This window comes from Chelmon rostratus, chromosome 9 (assembly GCF_017976325.1).
Source record: "Chelmon rostratus isolate fCheRos1 chromosome 9, fCheRos1.pri, whole genome shotgun sequence".
Taxonomy (NCBI): Eukaryota; Metazoa; Chordata; class Actinopteri; order Chaetodontiformes; family Chaetodontidae; genus Chelmon; species Chelmon rostratus.
The window spans coordinates 12348983-12368298 of record NC_055666.1 but is presented as its reverse complement, the minus strand read 5'-3'; the positions used below and the strand labels follow the sequence as shown (position 1 = coordinate 12368298).

At 41.1% G+C, this 19316-nt stretch overlaps 1 protein-coding gene across 1 annotated transcript; it reads right to left on the bottom strand.

The window, feature by feature from the left end:
- Positions 1 to 142: 142 nt before the first annotated feature.
- On the bottom strand, positions 143 to 17735 carry atp7a (ATPase copper transporting alpha). Its single transcript, XM_041943940.1, has 23 exons — positions 17513 to 17735; positions 15802 to 15932; positions 14010 to 14514; positions 12563 to 13339; positions 12158 to 12370; positions 11887 to 12050; positions 11473 to 11634; positions 11221 to 11297; positions 9560 to 9782; positions 9181 to 9414; positions 8975 to 9066; positions 7642 to 7769; positions 6917 to 7071; positions 6696 to 6830; positions 6308 to 6502; positions 5928 to 6110; positions 5586 to 5799; positions 4718 to 4864; positions 4463 to 4605; positions 4051 to 4254; positions 2809 to 2926; positions 2603 to 2705; positions 143 to 2337 (listed from the first exon to the last, which is right to left on the bottom strand). Exons 2-23 carry the CDS (start codon positions 15919 to 15921, stop codon positions 2064 to 2066), a joined length of 4566 nt encoding a protein of 1521 aa, XP_041799874.1. The 5' UTR covers positions 15922 to 15932; positions 17513 to 17735; the 3' UTR covers positions 143 to 2063.
- Between the last annotated feature and the right edge of the window lie 1581 nt (positions 17736 to 19316).

Sequence of the window (19316 nt, the reverse complement as noted above, 5' to 3'; positions counted from 1 at the left end):
CACAATAAATATCAGAAATTGAAATATGAAATTAATTACCTAATAAATAATATGTTCACAAGCTTCAATCTACCAAATGAAATGAAATGTCATCACAGCCAAAGCGATACATATCGACTCAACAGGAAGTCATTTCATTTACAGTTTGCATTAATTGTTTTTTGTTTTTTATTTCAAAACGAATATTATGACAAACATGCTATTTGATTGTTTTGCAGTACACTGGGGTGATGTGATGTTTAGACTAACTGGAGGAAATAAAGTTGATGAAATCTTGTGTCTGGTGTTTTGGTGCAGCTGACAGCCCCACAGCACCATCTTCTGGTTTAAATCGGACAGAGTGCTGTGGCGTTACAAAGGCGTTTTATTTCAAGGCACATGTTTAGAAGAACTACGAAAGACTGCGAACGCGGACGTGCTTCATTTGACTGCACACAGATCTGAAGTCCCATCAGCGTCTTTACAAAGCAATGCACAAGAACAACAGATAATTGCACTCAGCAAGCTGTGACAGCTACAGAACATAATGCATCATGGGAAAGTGGCAGCACAAAGTGACGTCTATTTTCATCATCGTAAAGAAATACCAGAGAGCTTCAGACGCAGAAAACGCTCAGGAAAAGCTGGACTGTAGTGATTATCTCCTGCTCTGACACAGCAGGTAGTAATGGCAAGAAGTCTTTAAAAAATAAAGCATAGATTGTAACTGTCTGGGACATAGCTGTGTTCAGTCTGCTGATCCTGCTGTTTCCTGCTCGCCTGGGTTTAAAGATGTTTCTTTGACCAAGTGCGACAGTGAATCATGTGAAGAAGGAGAGAAATGAACAAAGAGTTGCATCGCTGAGAGAAATTTTGAAAAACAGTAACAGCATCTTGCCTCGTGTGATGACAGACAGAACACAAATACCTTCAGAATTTGCCCTTTTCACAACAAACAGCATCACAGCACAATACACCTTGTCTGGATGACAAACACCGTCACCCACGTAACAGCTTCTTATGATATTTAACAGCGAGTAACGTTCACATTCATTGACAGAAACCCATCATCAACCAGAGGTGGAGGGTCGATAAAAGTAGCGAAATCTATTAGAAGAGTTTTTTATAGTCGTCACCGTTCAAAGTCAACGTTCTTGAAGTCTCTGCTTTGAGTCATTATCCTTATCTCTGCTCACACTTGGTACACATGAAGTCCAAGGTATCTTTTGTACAGTGCTGTCTTTGGAATGTGTTGGACTTTGACAAGGTTGCATTTCAATTGGCACTCACGTAACACCAACAATTACTATTGAAATAAAATAATAACTCAGTCTGTAAGTGTTTTGCACAAAAATCTGCTTACAGCAAGTTAAAAGATGTCTTTGATTGAGTTTTTATGCCTTCCTCAGTAATTACACATTTTGGGAGATGAATGAAAACAGGCATTTGGATTCAAGAACTTCATTTTTCACATTAGATATAATGAAAAAAGATAAATAAAGGTAATATAAATACTCTGGGATATAATTATACAACAGTGTTATTATATTTTTCCATGTAGGAAAATGAATGAAAATATAACTCTGCTGTGTCCGCTCTTACAAGGGGCAACACTGTTAAAATGTCTTTGGATAGATGTTAAAGATTGTACTGGCAAGTGACCACGGTGGCAGAGCTCAGATCGTCACTCTGCTTCTTGGATGTGGGCGCCTGCTTCAAGGCTATGAAGATGCTTCATGTCCCTGCTCACAGCGAGTGTCAGAGGATCAACGGGTTGGTCAAAGAGTGTGCCCGAGGGCGGTGACCTCACACGGAGGTGACCCCTTTCAGTCTGCAACTGAGAGAGGAAATCACCCCAGTGTGGTCTGAAATGCATGTGATCAGCTGGTTGAGCTAAAAGAAAACAAGGGGCATGGAAGCTTTCTTCAAGTCAACAGTGCTGCCCTGAGGCACCTACAGCAGATAGATGGGCCGTTACTGAAAGGCTTAGTCTTTCAGCTTAGCATGGCCCAGCCTTCAATGCATGTAGTTACTGTCTTTGTCCTATAGAAAAGTAGCTCTTGGCCCACATGAGCCTTACATATTCAGCAAAACTCCTCCTCACACAGGGCCTCCCCCACCAGCAGTGAGTGTTTGTCAGGCTCACTGAGCACCAAGCTGTTGAGGGAGTGCTTATCAGAGCGCAGGGAGTTGATGGAGGCACGGCTGTAGTTGACAATGCGATCCAGCAGGCTGAGTTTGGGGGAGGGACGACGCATCTCGCCCATGCCGATGTGGACGCTGACTTCAGAAAGGCTGCCCTGCCGTCTGCCGTTACCCAGTCTGGCCTCCAACTTCTCAGCACTGGGCTTAGTGTAACTAAACAAAGACACAGGGAGAAAGAGAGAGATGAATATGCAAAACTTTCATGTGAATATATTCAAAAAGGAGAAAAAACCTCCTATGACTTCTCCTCCTCCTAAGACCTCCTATGCTTTCACTGCTGACCTGGCCTGGTTTCTCATCCAACGTATTTCATTGTGCAGTTAAGCCTGTGTTAACCTATATATGACCAATAAAACCGAAAACTGAGCCAAAGCACGCAGATAAAAAGGCCACAACAAAACATTACATATCTCATTACCATTTGAGTAGAAGGGACGACAACACCACAGAGACAGATGACAGCGCCATCGCGGCAGAGCCCATCCACGGCTGTAACACCAGACCAAGAGGAAGGAAGACACCTGTGGACAGACGACGTTCACATTTTTGCTGTGCTCAAGATTACTGCAATGATCACTGTCGATTCGACGGCATCATGGAAATTAATCTTTTGCAGTCACCTACCAGCAGCGATAGGAATGCCAACCAGGTTGTAGATGAGAGCAAATACAAAGTTGATCCTGATCCTCTTGACTGTCTTTTTAGAGAGGTCAATGCTGCCCACCACATCCAGGAGGTCATTCTGCAGACACGACAAGAAAAAAAAAAAGGGTAAATAAAAATATGTATACTGTCCGTTAACAGATAATAAGGCATGAGCTGTACTCATGTATCTATAGTTCAACATTTGAAAACAGTTTTAAAAGTTGACTTATTGTCAATCTAGATGTTTTTTTCTTACACTGTATACATACAAGTAAAGTCATTTGGGGTCATTTGTTACACATTAATGCTTTAATTAAACTAAAACGAAACAAAATATAAAGCACTTCACATTGCAGTGAATAAATGTAACAATTGCATAACAACTGACTTTTGTATTTATAAGCAACCCTATTTGTAAAATGGGAATGTATGCCTTTGTCTTCACTTCCGCAGGTATTGTGACATATAATATACTGCTGTCTTGCAAATTATTATACTTTTGATATCATGGCCAAAGTAACCTGTGTTGCACAACTCTGATTCCAAAAAAAGTTGGGACGTGTGTGAAACATGAATAAAAAAGAATTTGTGAATAACTTGCTAATCCTTCTTGACACATAATCTATTAAAAACTGTGCAAAGACAATGTATTTAATGTTTTGTAAATATCTGCTTAATCTGAATTTGATGCCAGCAGCACATTTCAAACAAGTTGGGACAGGAGCAACTAAAGACGGGGAAAGTTGTGGAACGCTCCAAAAACACCTGTTTGGATCATTCCACAGGTAGACAGGTTGATTGGTAACAGGTGATAGCATCATGATTGGGTATGAAAGGGGCATTCTGGAAAGGCTCAGTGGTTCACAAGCAAGGATGGAGCGAGGTTCACCACTTTGTGAATATTGATGTATAAATATGAATTGAATGCTCAAAAAATATTAGATTATTAAATATGATTGTATAAAGGATGTTACTGCGCGAGCTCAGGAACATTTAGTTTGTTTGCAAATGATTGCATTCTGTTTACTGATATTATACACAGCATCCCATCAGTGATAGAATCGGGGGTTGCTTCCTGTGTGTGTGATACTGTGTTGTGCCTTATCCTGTGTTTATACTGCAGAAAACCCGTGTTTGATGTTTTCATGTTACAGAACAGGCAATCTGTAGACCAGAGACATGAACTCATGACAGAAAAATCCCCAAAGCTCAAATTCTCACCCTGATCAGCACCACGTCTGCTGCCTCTATGGCCACATCTGTCCCGGTTCCTATGGCAATGCCAACGTCAGCCATGGCCAGGGCGGGTGAGTCGTTGACACCATCACCCACCATGGCTACTTTCTTTCCTGACTGCTGCAACTGTTCCACCTTGGCCACCTTGTGAGAGGGCAGGACCTCTGCAAACACCTTCCTGATACCCACCTGTGGGAGAGACCAGCAGGCTCAGAAACAAACAAATCAAAAACACAGTGGTAGTCCTCTGTAATCTTAAAGAATGTGGTTATGGCGATACTGCGATAGCATCTGGGTATAATATCACTATACTGAGAATATCCAGACAATGAGTCAAAGATATTATACCAATAACTGATCTCTATCATCTAGCTCTATGTCCACACTCTGTCCATACCTGGGCAGCAATAGCCCGTGCTGTCTTGCTGTTGTCTCCAGTCATCAGCACAACTTCCAGACCCATGTTGGTCAGTGTGTGGACTGCCAGCTCAGCCTCTGGTTTCACTGTGTCTGCGATGGCTATCATCGCACACAGCAGATCTATCAACAAATTAACAGTAAGAATACAGGTGTTTTCTCCATGCAAGTTTTAGACAAGAACATAACTCTTAGCAGTCAGTCAGGAAATTACATGTTGAACAGCACTACTCACTGTCTACAGCTACCAGGACAGCAGTGCGACCTCTGCGCTCATGGTCCGTCATGGCCTCATCTATATCTGGTCTGATCTGGAGGCAATTCCTCCTCATCCACTCTCTATTGCCAATTAGGACAACGTAGGTGGCCGTCTGGATGAGGCCTGGACACAGAGATCATTTGGGTTAGACAACTGCAAAAAACTAGGGTGACCAGAAGACAGGACAATCCTAAAATACAAGCTCCCGAATACCCAAATCCTGTCCTGTGTCACACAATTAGACTAAATCAGAGTTTTGATTATTATAGCACAATAAAACATTAAATACATTTTTTGGTTCTGCCCACTGTTCCAGCTCTAAATTAGCTATAGCAGGGACTGCAGGATAGCCTTTTAAAATGTACAAGTGTACAACAGTGCTGCATGCAGGCAGCCACAGAGAAGGGGTGATCGGACACATGCACTGAGCAGACAGATGTGATAGGCACCACACTGATGAAGTGAATAAAATGAAATGAATTTTATCTGAATTTTAATGATTATGATTTACACACTGTTGCACACAACACAGCTATTGTGTTTCCCCCCCTAATGGCAGGCAGGCAGCTGTGATTAATTTTAGCACTGAGATGTTTTACTGTTCATGAACACTGAATGTAATAAACTGGAGGCCCCTGCCACCAATTCCATGTGACCATGCCCACCCTCAACTCCCCTGTCCCAAATTTCACCCATCCTCATCTGGTCACCCGAAAAGAAACGCAAAACAGAATAACATTTACTTGACTTGTATCACTACCTAAATTCACAATTAAAGGGCTAAATAAAAATGTTTGAATACACAACTACAACAAAATGTTAAGGATTGCATTTCCAAACATACTTAGTGGCTGTGGGTCCATGATGAGTGGATGGGAACTGGCGGATGTCCGGGTGTCACTGATCTGGACGAGGACACTGTTGCGCTGGTTGTTGTCCTCGCTGTCGCTGTCTGCCTGTTTCAGCAGCATCTCTGTGTTGCTGACCTGACATCGGATGCCACAGCCCGGCACTGCCTGAAAGTCTGTGCATGCACCAAGAGACTCTGTGCCAAGCTCCTGCACATAGACAGTGATGGATGTTTAACATAACATTTTACAAATCTAGTTCAAATGGTGGACTAGTGATCTGAGACAAGGTCTTGCTGGAGGCCACGGGGGGCTTAAATTTAAGGCAGCAGACCAACCTGTTTGCAGTATTTGGTTATAGCTGCTCCCAAAGGGTGTTCACTGTTGTTCTCAGCTGTACCAACAATGGCCAGCAGTCGGGAACGAGGCATCTTGTTCCCCTCCACAACTATCTTGACTTGGATTACCTTCGGAGCGCCATAAGTGATTGTACCAGTCTTATCAAACACCACGGACTGGACCTGCCCAAAAAAGGTGATATGATAAAAATAAAAAATCAGGCTGAATATTAAATGTTTTTATGCTATTTAATCAAAGTAACACTCAGACTAATGTGGTTGTGTAACCGGAACCATTTCATAACGTGTTTAACTTGACAGTTGTTCTGTTAGGTAATTGGCTGACAACATAGTGTGTCAGAATATCATCATTAACACACCTTATGCGCCATCTCGAGTGGCTCCCCTCCCTTTATCAGGATGCCGTTTTGGGCTCCAACCCCTGTGCCCACCATGACAGCTGTCGGGGTCGCCAAGCCAAGGGAACAGGGACAGGCGATGCATAATACTGTTATGGAGGCCTGGAAGGCGAAGCGAATCACTGCCTCAGCCCTAGAAATGCTCTTGTCATAACCCTGCAGGGAGGAAATGTGGCTGTTAGCTTTTCTTTCAAATTAGTTACAATCAGCTTTCCCTTCACTGAGAAAAAAGTTTAATAGTACTAAAAAACACTAATATAAAATAACTTTTTTAAATCAGTAAAAAAGGACTAGACAGGAATGGATGTGATTTCCTGACTCAGATATCAAGACTGAATAGAAGACTCACAGGAAAGTACTTCTCCACCAGAGAGAAGTCTAAAAAACCAATGATGATCCAGGCGATCAGCGTAAGGACAGATATTCCAACAATGAAGGGTACAAAGTAGCCACTGATCTTATCTGCATACTGCTGGATGGGGGCCTAAAAATAAAATGTCACAATTAAACACCTGAGCAATCCAGCACAGCAGATAGACACAAGTGCAGATGTCCAACTGCAAAATTCACCTTTGAAGTCTGAGCCTCCTCCACTAATTTGACAATCTGAGACAGTGTGGTGTCCATGCCAACATGTGTAGCACTGACGAGCAGAGAGCCATTCTGGTTAATGGAGCCTGCAATCACAGAGCTCCCAGGCTTCTTAGTCACTGGCATGGCCTCACCTGCAGTCACAGAGCAACAGCTGGTCAGCAACAGGCAACAAGAGCATCTCATCTGGAGCAAAGGCTGGTGTTTTGGCAGAAATCACAACTCAAATAATAATAAAAAATGTCCTGGCAATTAAGCTTTTCATATTCAGAAATTATTTTCTAACTGAATACTGACAAAAATGATGTGACAAATTAAGACCAATAATTGTTGTGGTTGGCTGTGTAGTGTGTTGATAACACAATACAGGACACATGGAACAGAAGATTTCAACAATGAAGAATCTTATGAAGAATGCAATGATAAAAAGCATGGTTTAAATTATAATGCAAAGACTTTATTTTATTATTAATTGATATCAGCTATAAAAAAAAGAAATTAAACACTTTCAGATTCTTGACTCATCTCACAAACAAATTGCTCATAGTTTCAAATGTTAAAACAACTAAAAGGCACACGCTTCAGGGACCAATCGGAGCACAAGTCTGTGTGCAAATCAGATCTGTTACTACTACTATTTACATTTAACCTATTAATGCCACCAATACTGATATCGAGCCCTTTATCAATAATAGTTGACCAACCAGTGATGAGAGACTCATCGGCCATGGAGTGTCCCTCGATGACTCTCCCATCTACTGGAAACTTTCCTCCAGGTACGACTTTCACCACATCGCCCCTCTGCACCAGCTCAACATCCACCTGCTCCTCACTGGAACACACATCAATGTCAAACAATGTAAACCTGAACAAATGAGTGGTCAAACATAACAAATGCAGATGTTTCCACACAGGTGCGCTGCATGGTACGAATAAGCAGTTATTATCCAGTCATGCTCTGTGGCGTATATAAAAATGCTGATAAACCCCAGTTGATTCTGATTTTGTAACAAGATGGCAAGAGAAAAAGATCTAAGTGACTCTGAAAGAGGGTTCATTGGCACATATGGCAGGAGCTTCAGTCACAGAGACTGCTCGACTGGCTGGTGTTTCAATAGGAACAGTGACAAAAGTGACATCTGTATTTAGATCTATAGAAAAGATATTAGTGAATAGTTCGAAATTGGGCCACATTTGATGACTGTGATGCACCTGCATTCGTGTGATATGTAATAAAAACAGGAGAGCAACTCTACATCAGGTGACTGAGAATGTCAATGCAGGATGTGATCAAACTGTGTCAGCAAGAACAGTCAGTCAACAGTTACACAGAGAGGGATATTATAGTAGGGTGGCAGTGCATAAACACCTCATTACTAAGAGAAATGCACATCTGAGACTTCAGTGGTGCAAAAGCCATCAGCACTGGTCTACAGAGATGTGGACTTTTATCCTATGATGAAACATTTCTATCCTGATGGGAGTGGTCTCTTCCAGGATGACAGGTGACCCAGGTAGAGGGGTCACTGCATAGTTTAACTGAACAACTATGGGAGGTTTCGGAGTGACGTGTTAAGACAGTGCTCTCCACCACCATCATCATCATCAAAACTCCAAATGAGGCAGTATCTTTTGGAAGAATGTTCCATCCCTCCAGTAGAGATCCCCAGACGAGTAGGATCATTGACACTGAAGCTGTTCTGGCAGCACGTAATGGCCCAACACCTTACTAAAACAAGCTGTGCTGGTTTTTCCTTTAATTTTTCACCCATCTGTATAATCGTATTTTAGGGATGGCTAATGTTTTCAGAAGACACAAAAAGATTAAAGATTAAGTATTAAATCTGAATCCCTGTTGGAATGGACGAAAATATTTGCGCTATTCTTACTCAAGAATACAAGTTACAGCTTGGTTATGCAGTCTTTGTTAGACCGTTCTGACATTTCAACTGCAAATATTTACATTTAGATATACTGTAATCTAAAACCAACAGAAGATATGAAAGATGTGAAATGAGCAAAGAGAACAATGAGTACCTGAGAACAGACTTGTCGCTGCTGAGAGTGACCACTGTGGCCTCAGTTGCTTGAAGAGACATCAGCTTGGACAAAGCCTCAGATGTTTTACTCTGGATGGAAGAAAGTGGGACACAAAATCATTTCCAAGTAACTAATAAATTCAATTGATGTCTTGTATTTCAACATTAAATATCATGGATATCAATAATGATAAAAAGCTCAACCTTGGCTATCTGTTCGAGCCAGCGTCCCAGGGAGATGAAGACAAAAAGCATGGGCGGTGTGTCAAAGAAGGTGATGGGGTTGACTTTTGCCTTCTCCACCATGGCCACAATTAGGACGATCAGTGAGTAGGTGAAGGCTATTGATGTAGCCAGAACTATAAGCACATCCATGTTGGCAGATCGGTGTTTGACTGCTTTGTAGGCTTGTATGTAGAAGTGACGACCACCAATAAACTAGAGAGGGAGACAGAAAAGCTTGTATTCATTAGCCTGTATTCATCAACACTGTGGATGGAATAAGTTCCTCTTTCAAAATCTAAATTTGTGTGTGTTGCTGAAGTTTCTATAGCATGTCATGCAGTTAATCCCTTTGATTTACCTGTACAGGCAAACAAAAGAGAAAGGAGAGGAAATTCATGATGGAGAGGCCTGGGAGCAGCTGCCTCTCCAGAAACATGGTGGAGTGGTAGAGGTTGCGGTCCTCCACTGTGGCATTGTGCTGATGTGAAACATTCATTTGGTGGTCCATGATAATCATGTAGGTCATCATGCCCATCACAGGCACGCAGAAAATCAAGCTCACCAGGAAAGACTTCCTCCACCTTACAGAGCAGAGACAGGTGTGTGTTAGGTATTGGTTCATTTAATTTTGTAATCTAGGTTTGAAATCTCTTTTCAGAACAAATGTACATAGAGATTCCTCATCACTACAATGTGCATTGACCCACAAAACTGCACATGCTGTCCATACTGCTGAACAAACACACATTCATAAGTATACACATTTGTGCCAGCATGCGTATGTAAAGTATCATACAACAGATAACAAATCATTATTCATTTCCATCCTATTCCCACATGCAGACAGGTGACTAACTAAAATAAAGTGTCTTAATAAGGTGGATATAGGTGTGTGTGCTGCCAGAAAAGCTTCAGTGTGCCTTGGCATTGATTCTACAGATCTGTGGATCTCTACTAGAGGGATAGAACATTATTCTTCCAAAAGATATTCCATCATGTGGTGTTTTGATGATGGTGCTGGAGAGTACTGTCTAAAACATCCAAAGTCTTCCATGGGTTTTCAACTTTGCATAGATATGCAGTGACTCTTCCCTCTGAGGGCACGACTGTACCCAAACCCTTACAGTAAAATTCCCAGCACAGTATAGCAGAGCCACTGGATGCCCTCGCTGTAGGGGGCACTCAGGCCTGTACCATTCTCTTGGTGTACACACGCTCGCCCACTTGTGGAGAATATAATGAAGAATGACTCATTTGACAATATCCCTCTCTGTCTAACTGTTGACTGACTGTTCTTGCTGACACAGTTTGATCACATCCTGCACTGACATTCTCAGTCACCTGACGAAGAGTTGCTCTCGTGTTTTTCTTACATATCACACTAATGCACGAGCATCATATTCATCAAATGACTGTGCCAATGAAGCCTGACAAAGTCACTTTTTCCCTCCTTGACACAAAATCAGAATTAACTGGGTCTTATTAGCATTTTTATACATGCCACAGATTATGCATGGATATTAAATGCTTATTCGTACCATGCAGCGCACCTGTGTGGAAACATCTACATTCATTACGTTTCTCCACTCATTTATTCAGTTTTTTCCTTTAACTTGTCACCTGTCTGTATATTTACAAATATTTCAAACTGTTATTCCCCAAATAGAGGTCCCAAAGTTGACATGAAACTCTCCATAGTCTTAATTCAGATTAATTCAGTCCAACCTATATGGAGGTCTAAAGTAACTGGGTTTTGTAATAACAGAATCTATTTAGTAATATTAAGTGGGGGCGTTTCCTTCTCTGTACAAGCATTTTTAGCAGCTGCCTGAGTGAAAAACAGAACTGCTTCTGAGAAATGTGAGACTAAATGCTGAGTCGCCATGACAAAACTAAACATTTGGTGTAACAGGGCTTCAGGCTACATCCAACAACAACTTGCAACATGAACAAACTTACAGTGTTTAGATATGGATTACAATTAATGAACAAGCATAAAATGGGGCTCTTGCTACTTACTGTCGAATCTCTTTGCTGTGATCCAGGTGACTGGCAGTGCGGTCTCTCTTTACCAAAGATGCTTCAAATCCCAGGTTCTACAAATAACAGTCAAACTACAGATCAAATTTCATACCCTATCATGTAGCCCTTCATATAGAAAAACATTAAAAATTTCAAGTTCTCTGGTTTGCATGAACAACATGCAAAAAGGAACACTGCTAAAAATAACTGAACAAATGTATACATAAGAGAAATAGAAAGGAATAATACCTCAATCAGCTTGATGATGTCTCGCGGCCCTATAATTTCCGAGTCGTACTTAATGTGTGCTTTGTTGGTTGCCAAGGCAACAGAGGCATATATAATCCCCTTTTCTCTCATGAGGCTAGATTCAATTTTGTGAACACAAGAAGCACATGTCATTCCCCTGACCTGAGAGAAGGTGAAGAGGAGTAGTGAAGTAGAGAAAGGGACAAAAATATATTACAGAGAGTCTGAAGGAACAGACATGATTCATTTCATCTATTGAAAAGGAGGTCACATGTATTAGATATTCTTCTGAACTGGTGATGGTAGTGTTTATATACGGATTTCATACTGTGGAAATAAACAAGTGTGTTGACTGCATCTTGTCTTCGTGATACATCATAAACATAATGTCAGTACAACCTTACGTTGACTCACCACTAGTTCTAGGTTCCCATCTGAACCTTCATAGTTCTCCATTACAGAGGCGGTGAAGCCCAGCTCTTTCACATACTCAGCTATCTTCACAGGGTCGACAAGTTCAGGGTTGTAACGCACCTCTGCTTTACTAGCCATTAGTGCTACCAGAACAGAGTAGATGCCTGCACAACAATAAAGATTTTCTCTTTAGCACCTATTCAAACCAATGAGATTGATTTAAACTTTTAAATTTGTAACAAAACTTAAATATTTCTATGTTTTTACAGACCAGTTTCATTCTTGAGGTTTCGCTCAATGTTTGCCACACAGGAAGCGCAGGTCATCCCTCCAATCTGAATGTAGCATTTAGAGTGCGTGTCTCCGTTGCGTCCCTGGGGGGTTTCTTGGTGTAGGTCACTGTCCAGCTCCTTATCTTTCACAGGTACTAGACTTGAAGACTTTGAGATATTGCGATCTGGTTCAGGCAGCAGAGAATTTGTTTCTGTGGACAACAAAAATAGTTTTTAAAAGGCAGGTACCCCCACTGCCTGAGGAGCATCCAGAGGCACAAAAGTTAAGGTTCAGACTATCTGCAGGCAATACTACAGTCACAATACTAGAACAAAACTGCTTAGGCATTTATCTATGTGAGAAATTTCCTACTACTGATCAACCAAAACATCTATCCTCTCACCAGGTAGGAAGGCATCAAAACCCATGTCCTCTATGGCCTCCCTCAGCTCCTCTGGTGTGGTCAGGAGGGGATCATACTCAAAGATCCCCTGGTGGTCAGCCAGAGAAACCTGGGCTGACATCACCCCCTTTCTTTGGGAGATCATGCCCTCAATGGACTGGACACAGGAGTTGCATGTCATGCCCTCGATGTGAATATTAACTACAGATGCCAGAGGCTGGGTAAAACAAGGCTGTGAGGCAGCAGGTTTGGCCTGAGTTGCTCCTGCAGGCCGTGGCGATGACAAGGCAGGCGTGGGTGATGTGGAAACAGTACTCAGAGGGCCAGAGGAGTCCCAGGGTTGAGTCTTGAAGTTTCCTGGAGGCAGTGCCTCAATTGCCTGCTGCAACTGGGTCACTGTGACCTTTAGAGGATCATGGCAGATTGTGGCTTTCTCCTTCTCCAGAGAGACCTCCACAGAGGAGACACCAGGCAACTTTGAGATATTGTCTTGGATATTGACCACACATGAACGGCAGTGCATGCCTTTTACCCTGAGCATGACAAGCGTTGTGTCTATGAAGATTTCTGTCTCCTCTGATGTCTCTGATGGCGAAGAAATGGTTGGTTTTTGAGAATCAACAAAACGTTCCATTTCACTGGGGGACAGCTGCAGAGGTTGAGGCTTTGACTTGACAATCGCCTTAAAGCCAGCCACAGCAATCTGGTCGATGATGGTTTGGACGGTAATGAGGTAAGGCAGGTACACAACTGTAGCTTCCTGAGTCTCTAAAACAACTGTGGAGAATAAAGAAATGATAAAGTTAAAAACAGAAATACAGCATAAAGGACTTTAAAAGACAGCATATATTTTTATTAGAACAGGAAGTGACTGTGCATGAGAAGATGACGCAGATATCTACAATTGACGAGGCACAAAAAATCTAACTTAAAATCCACTAAAAGACACTCTACATTCATATCTCTATTTGCATACATGTTCGAATGACTTAATACATATAGACAATCTATATTTATGGTTTTTAATTTGCTGTGTTGTGTGAAGCAAATTCTAACTGGGGTTTTGAAAAGCGCTCTACAAATAAAGATTATTATTTTTATTACTTTTATCTTTATCAGAAAACTGTGTCATTGGCATAAAATATTGTGCTCTGGAAATTCTTTTTGGAACAATGCATCTAGAACACACAGCATAGAGCTGACAATTCTGTACTCAGCAAACATAATCCTATCTGTCTACATGTCAGTCCTTACAACAATACCAGTGAGTCACAGTCAAATCCCACTGAGCAATCTGTCAGTGGTGAACATACAGAGAGCCTGATACACACAATGACATATCAGTTGTTATCTGTAAGATGTGCAGCAACTGTGTTACGGCATCACTTCTAGCTCAGACAGTAAGGTAATGCATGACTACAAGCTTGTAACAGGTCAAGTACATCACCTTTGATCTTTTCAATCCCTTTCAGTTTTCCAATCTTCCCTTCAATAGTGGTGCTGCAGGAGTGACAGGTCATTCCTTCAATGCGCAACTTCAGGAGCGACACTCTGCCTCCTGTGGTGTGAGATGGGGACGAGATTTGGCCTTTTTGGACAGGGCTCCTGGGTGTGGGGATCTCCAGAGGTGTTAAGGTGGCCACCACCTCACTCAGCTGCTGTGACGAAGTCAGGGAAGGAACAAAGGCGACAGTGAGACCCATCTGGGCCAGGCTCTCTCTGACATCCAGCACGCCTTGAATCTGGGATAACTTCTCCAAGGCTTCCTGTTGTAGTGCAGGTGTCAGACCTGAGGTGGGGATTAGCTGGGTATCTGTAGAAACATGTGTGGCTGTGCTGGACTCCGATAGACTTGATTCAAAGCCCATATCCTCGATGGCCTCTGACAGAGACTCTGGGCTTTGTTGGCTGTGGTCATATATTACAGTGGCATTCTTCTGCTCTAAAGACACCTACAAAATAAATGTCAAGATATGTGATAAATAAGTCAATACAAGACAGAGTATATTCAGAAAATATGAAAGAAATTTGAAAAAAATCAGGCTAAGCTGAATCAGCTCGGCTCTCACTAGCTGCATTGACTTGAGTCTTTTATTTTATTAATAATCAGACTAACAATGCTTTCCTTCTTCACATAATAACAGCATATGTAGAATTTTCTGATAAAACTGTAAAATGCACATTACTATGCCCATAATAGTGCTAAGCACTTACTGCAGGTTTGTTTATGTTGATTTGGTGTGTTATTTAAGTCAGAATGCTCATTTCAAAAGGTTATGCTGAGTTGTCAATTTTATTTTTTTTTCATTTACATACTGTATAAAGAAAATTGTTTCCATATTTGGCCCACTTCCTTTTATTCCATTTCCATGTGCCGTACTGTAAATCTGTGTTACCTCAACAGTGCAACTTTATGAAAAAGAGGTAAAAGAAGTCCACAGCCTTGGTAAAATCACAGCATGTTCTGTCAGCATAATGACCCTTTGCTCTTCCTCTTCAGCAAGAAGGAAACATGTGACACACTGAAGCGATCACTTGACTGAGCCATAAGTTACAAACCACAGTGGGGGTTTAGTAGTAAATGAGTATGCTTTAGATTAACCTTTTTTTCTGAGAATGACAGACTGGGGAGTGCCAGGAATAAGACAATGTTGTACCAAGAAAAATCAATTCACTCCTCCCAGCTCATGTCTGTATAGATTAACTTAAAATGACTCAGGAACTAAATTCTCTTAAGACACAAATGACATTTCCTGTGGGCACAGACTGCATGTTGACCTGCTGTCACAGTCCTGCAAAGGGCAGACCTCTATCTGGAACATACTATTACATTATCTTCTCATTTAACCTCAGCCCGAGGGGTAAACACACAATAAACAAAATAGCAGACCACGACTATTGCCATTTAGCTATCTCTCATGGCCACATTGATGTTACGTGGTTGTAAATCAGGCCAGCTAGTCCTGAGGGAGCAAGACTACGGCATTAATCAAACTGCATTACTCTAAAATGGGAAGGAAACTTTAGTTAATATAATAATGTAAACATATCTGCCTTTTTCCACAAGGCCCTAATACAGACTTTTAAAATACAGACTGCATTGTCACTGCATCCACGATAGTAATGCCATGGAAGACATTTCAAGTCAACAAATTTGAACAACTGGACCTCAATGTGGATTTTTTTTTTTTTTAAATGACAGTAGATTGGTCTTATATCTTTGCAAAGACAGCATTTACCTTTATATGTATCACTCCAGGGAGAGACCCAATGCGCTGCTCTATGGACTGGACGCAGGAGCCACAAGTCATACCCTCCACTCCGAGGGAAACTGAACACAGATTGACTTTCTGAGTCATGATTGTTTAGTCTAAAAGGACACAAGAAGGACAAAATTTATTGTCTAACACACAATGGCAAGTCCTTGGCTTTTAAATACGAACAAATAGGGAATGCATCACAAAGTCAAAGCCCTTCTCTCAAAATAGAAAATTAAAAAAATAGGCTACTAAAAACACATTGTGACAGTGATGTTAGGATCTTTGGGGAAACAACTGTAAGACCTAAGAGTTCTGAGAAGACAAATGAAACTACTACTTACTAAAAAATATAAGCTGTTTTGTACCCACTACTATGAGGCACGAAGGCAACACGAGATAAGAAGTATTGTGAGGTGTTTTCCTATTTTAAAGAAAACAGGACACGAAGAAACAAAGGACGACCTTGGAGCTGCACCAATTCTGTCAAATTAGACCAATTTATATAAACTGTAACTGCTATTTCGTCTTCTGGCTCCTTCACGTGACAAAAAAACTGAATCAGAACATTACTTCTTTGTACAGGAATGTAAAATATGTTAATACCATATACCAGTACCACAGAGGAACGTTATTATTTCGGTGTTTCCTTGCTTGGATGCAGTAATCTGCAATAATCTAATCCTCAAGCATGAAAAATTATGTCACTTCTTGTCCTGATGTTTCTCGGCATTGCGTTATCCCCATTGCTCCAAATTTCCCCACTGTGGGATTTATAAAGGATTATTTTACCTGATTATCTCAGTTCAGAAGTCAAAAAATCCTTCTTTAAGTTATTTATATTTATAATATGGAATCTAGTTTCCAAAGATTGTATGGAAAAACAATGTAGGTCAATGCCTGTTCAAAACCATGCAAACTTAATAAATCATCCAAATGTTCATGTCATTGGTCTTACATTTGTGTCATCGTTTTTAATGTGTTTGTACTCACATGCAGCCTATAAGTGAAACATACAGTCACTGTCAGCCACAGGCAACAACCCACCAGTTAAACTGTAACACTGGGTTCCAACTCGGCACTTTGCTATCAATTCAATGCTCATCTTAATAATGGCAATTGTCATCTTTTCTTGAGTTTTGAAAGACACCTGCCACACCAATATATGATCACACTCAATCTTGGTTATATGGATTATAGCTCTGTGCCATAACCCACAACTCTCTCTGACGATGAAATCAATATGTCACTCACTATTGGCACTGCAAAAATAAGTAAAAAAATAAATTGTTTTGGTGCTCCTTTAGAGTAAGCAGTCACTCATCAAATATAATTAGCTACAGACAGACTGACTGGTGTCTACATAAAATTTCTAACGTTAGATTTAGGACTTTTAGTGACGGCGACTGAGTAGGATACTCACAGTCTTGCATCTCTTTAAGCTAACGTTAAGGCAGCTAACAGTGAGCTAGCTTGACTAAGCTAGGTAATAAGTTACTTCAACTTCAGTTAACGTTAAATGCTAGCTGTCGACTGCTTGTTGCTACTTCTGAAACAGTATTTATTTAATTAATTATTTAAAACAGCTGAGGTGTCAACAAAGAAATGTATCTTTTCTAAACCTTATAGCCCAAATGTAGCGTCTGTGAAAATACAGCTAGTGTTAGCATGACAAAAAATGCACAACTCTTACCTTATTCAAAGTAACTAGTTAGCGACAGGCTGTTAGCGTTGGCTGTCAGACGATGGGGCTAGCAAGCTAGCTAGTTTCTTCTCCACCCTATCTTACACGCAACAAAACGAACACGTTGTGGCATCGTGTTGCCGGTGGGAAATAATTATTTAGCTAACAGCTCTTCCTTTTTTAATACAGAACTCAGCTTCGCCAAACTGTTTTTGTTTCTTCTTCTCATGCCGACGTGACTGACGGCTCCACACGGCCGCGTCAGTGCCAAGGGGCGGGGCTGCGCAAGGGAACTCCACAGCAATATTTCGAGGTAAATTCTGCCCTGAGCTGCACCTCTCAGGCTCTAACAGGCTTTATTTCCACATAGTGCATAGCACCACCATACCTAAAATGATTTATCAGATGATCCGTGTTCAAACTTTATCAGCTTAGACTTAGATTAGTCATGAGTTTAGGTGAGTTTATGGCAAAGAGTTGACCAGGGCACCATTGATGTACACGCAGTGCGAGCCTAACAGACAAAATTCAGGGTTTTATTAGAAAATATAGTGATTCGTTTCTTAAGCGTCTTCATCTCCTTGACTCCTTTGTTCCTTGATTAGTCCCTCCCTTTAAACACCTGACTAGTTATTGGCCCTCTGTCATCGCCCATACGCCCTCCCTGTATGGTCAGGAATCTACAATGTGTGTGAGAAACATCATACAGCAGTAGTAATCCTCTGGCTTGAAAAAGCACCATAGATTGTACACTGCTCAGTTATGAAAAACGGCATGACTAGGGTCGCTTTAAACACAGACCAAACTTGTCACAGTCCAGTTTACACTGACCCTAGATGTGGCATTAAAAAATCTGCCCTGGTATTAAAACAGTAACTTCTCATTCTGTTGATGGCTGGTGGTCAAATTGTGGTGAAAACTGGAGGGATGAAGCATCTTGTTCGGTGGCTAGAGGGCCCTACTTTACTAATGGGGGACCGTTTATATAATCTGTTTAACTTGTAACTAATATGTGATTAATTGTTAAATGATTGATCTTTTAATGCCATCTTTTAATGTATGAGTGATCATTTTATCCTTAATTTAATTCAGCAGTGTTTACAGCAACATTTTTTGTCGTAATCATGACATGATTGAACTATATGTGAGACATTTGCCACGGAAAAATGAAAAGGTGGGTTCAATGACCACACATATAAATATATAAGTTGGAAAGCACACAAAAACATAATTTTACTGCCAAGTCAGTAAAAGTATGTACATTCCATAATCATAAAGTAGTCTTTACCACCAACTGACAGTGAGAGAACAATACTGTCCTGCATTATAGAATCTGCTGTCACAATCAGAGCTAAAATCAGATCACCTATTTTGCTTATTAATAGAAAACAATTATCACAAATGCATACACACCCAATATCTTACAAAAACCCATGAGCCTGTATGAAGTGTAATGATGGCAGCCAAGCAGTGGCCTCCAGCCATCCAGCCATCCCCCAAGTCAATTTAGCCTCCAGCCATCCCCCAAGTCAACATGCAGGCTCCACTGGACACAGCAACAAAACAATGGGCAAGCATCAACACAAGTACACACAACAGTCCATAACAGTGTTTTTGCTGGCTTTAATATGCAGTAGGAACAGGAAATCCTGCCTGTCAAAGTGCAAGTGCTGTATATGAACAAGTCACCGCTGCTGTCTAAACTCAAGATCAGTGCTCAAGAGATTATCTCAGGAAAAGGTTCATGTTTCTTTTTCACCTGATCTGCTAAAATGTGAAGTCCAAATATGTACAATTTCATTTTTCAAATAAG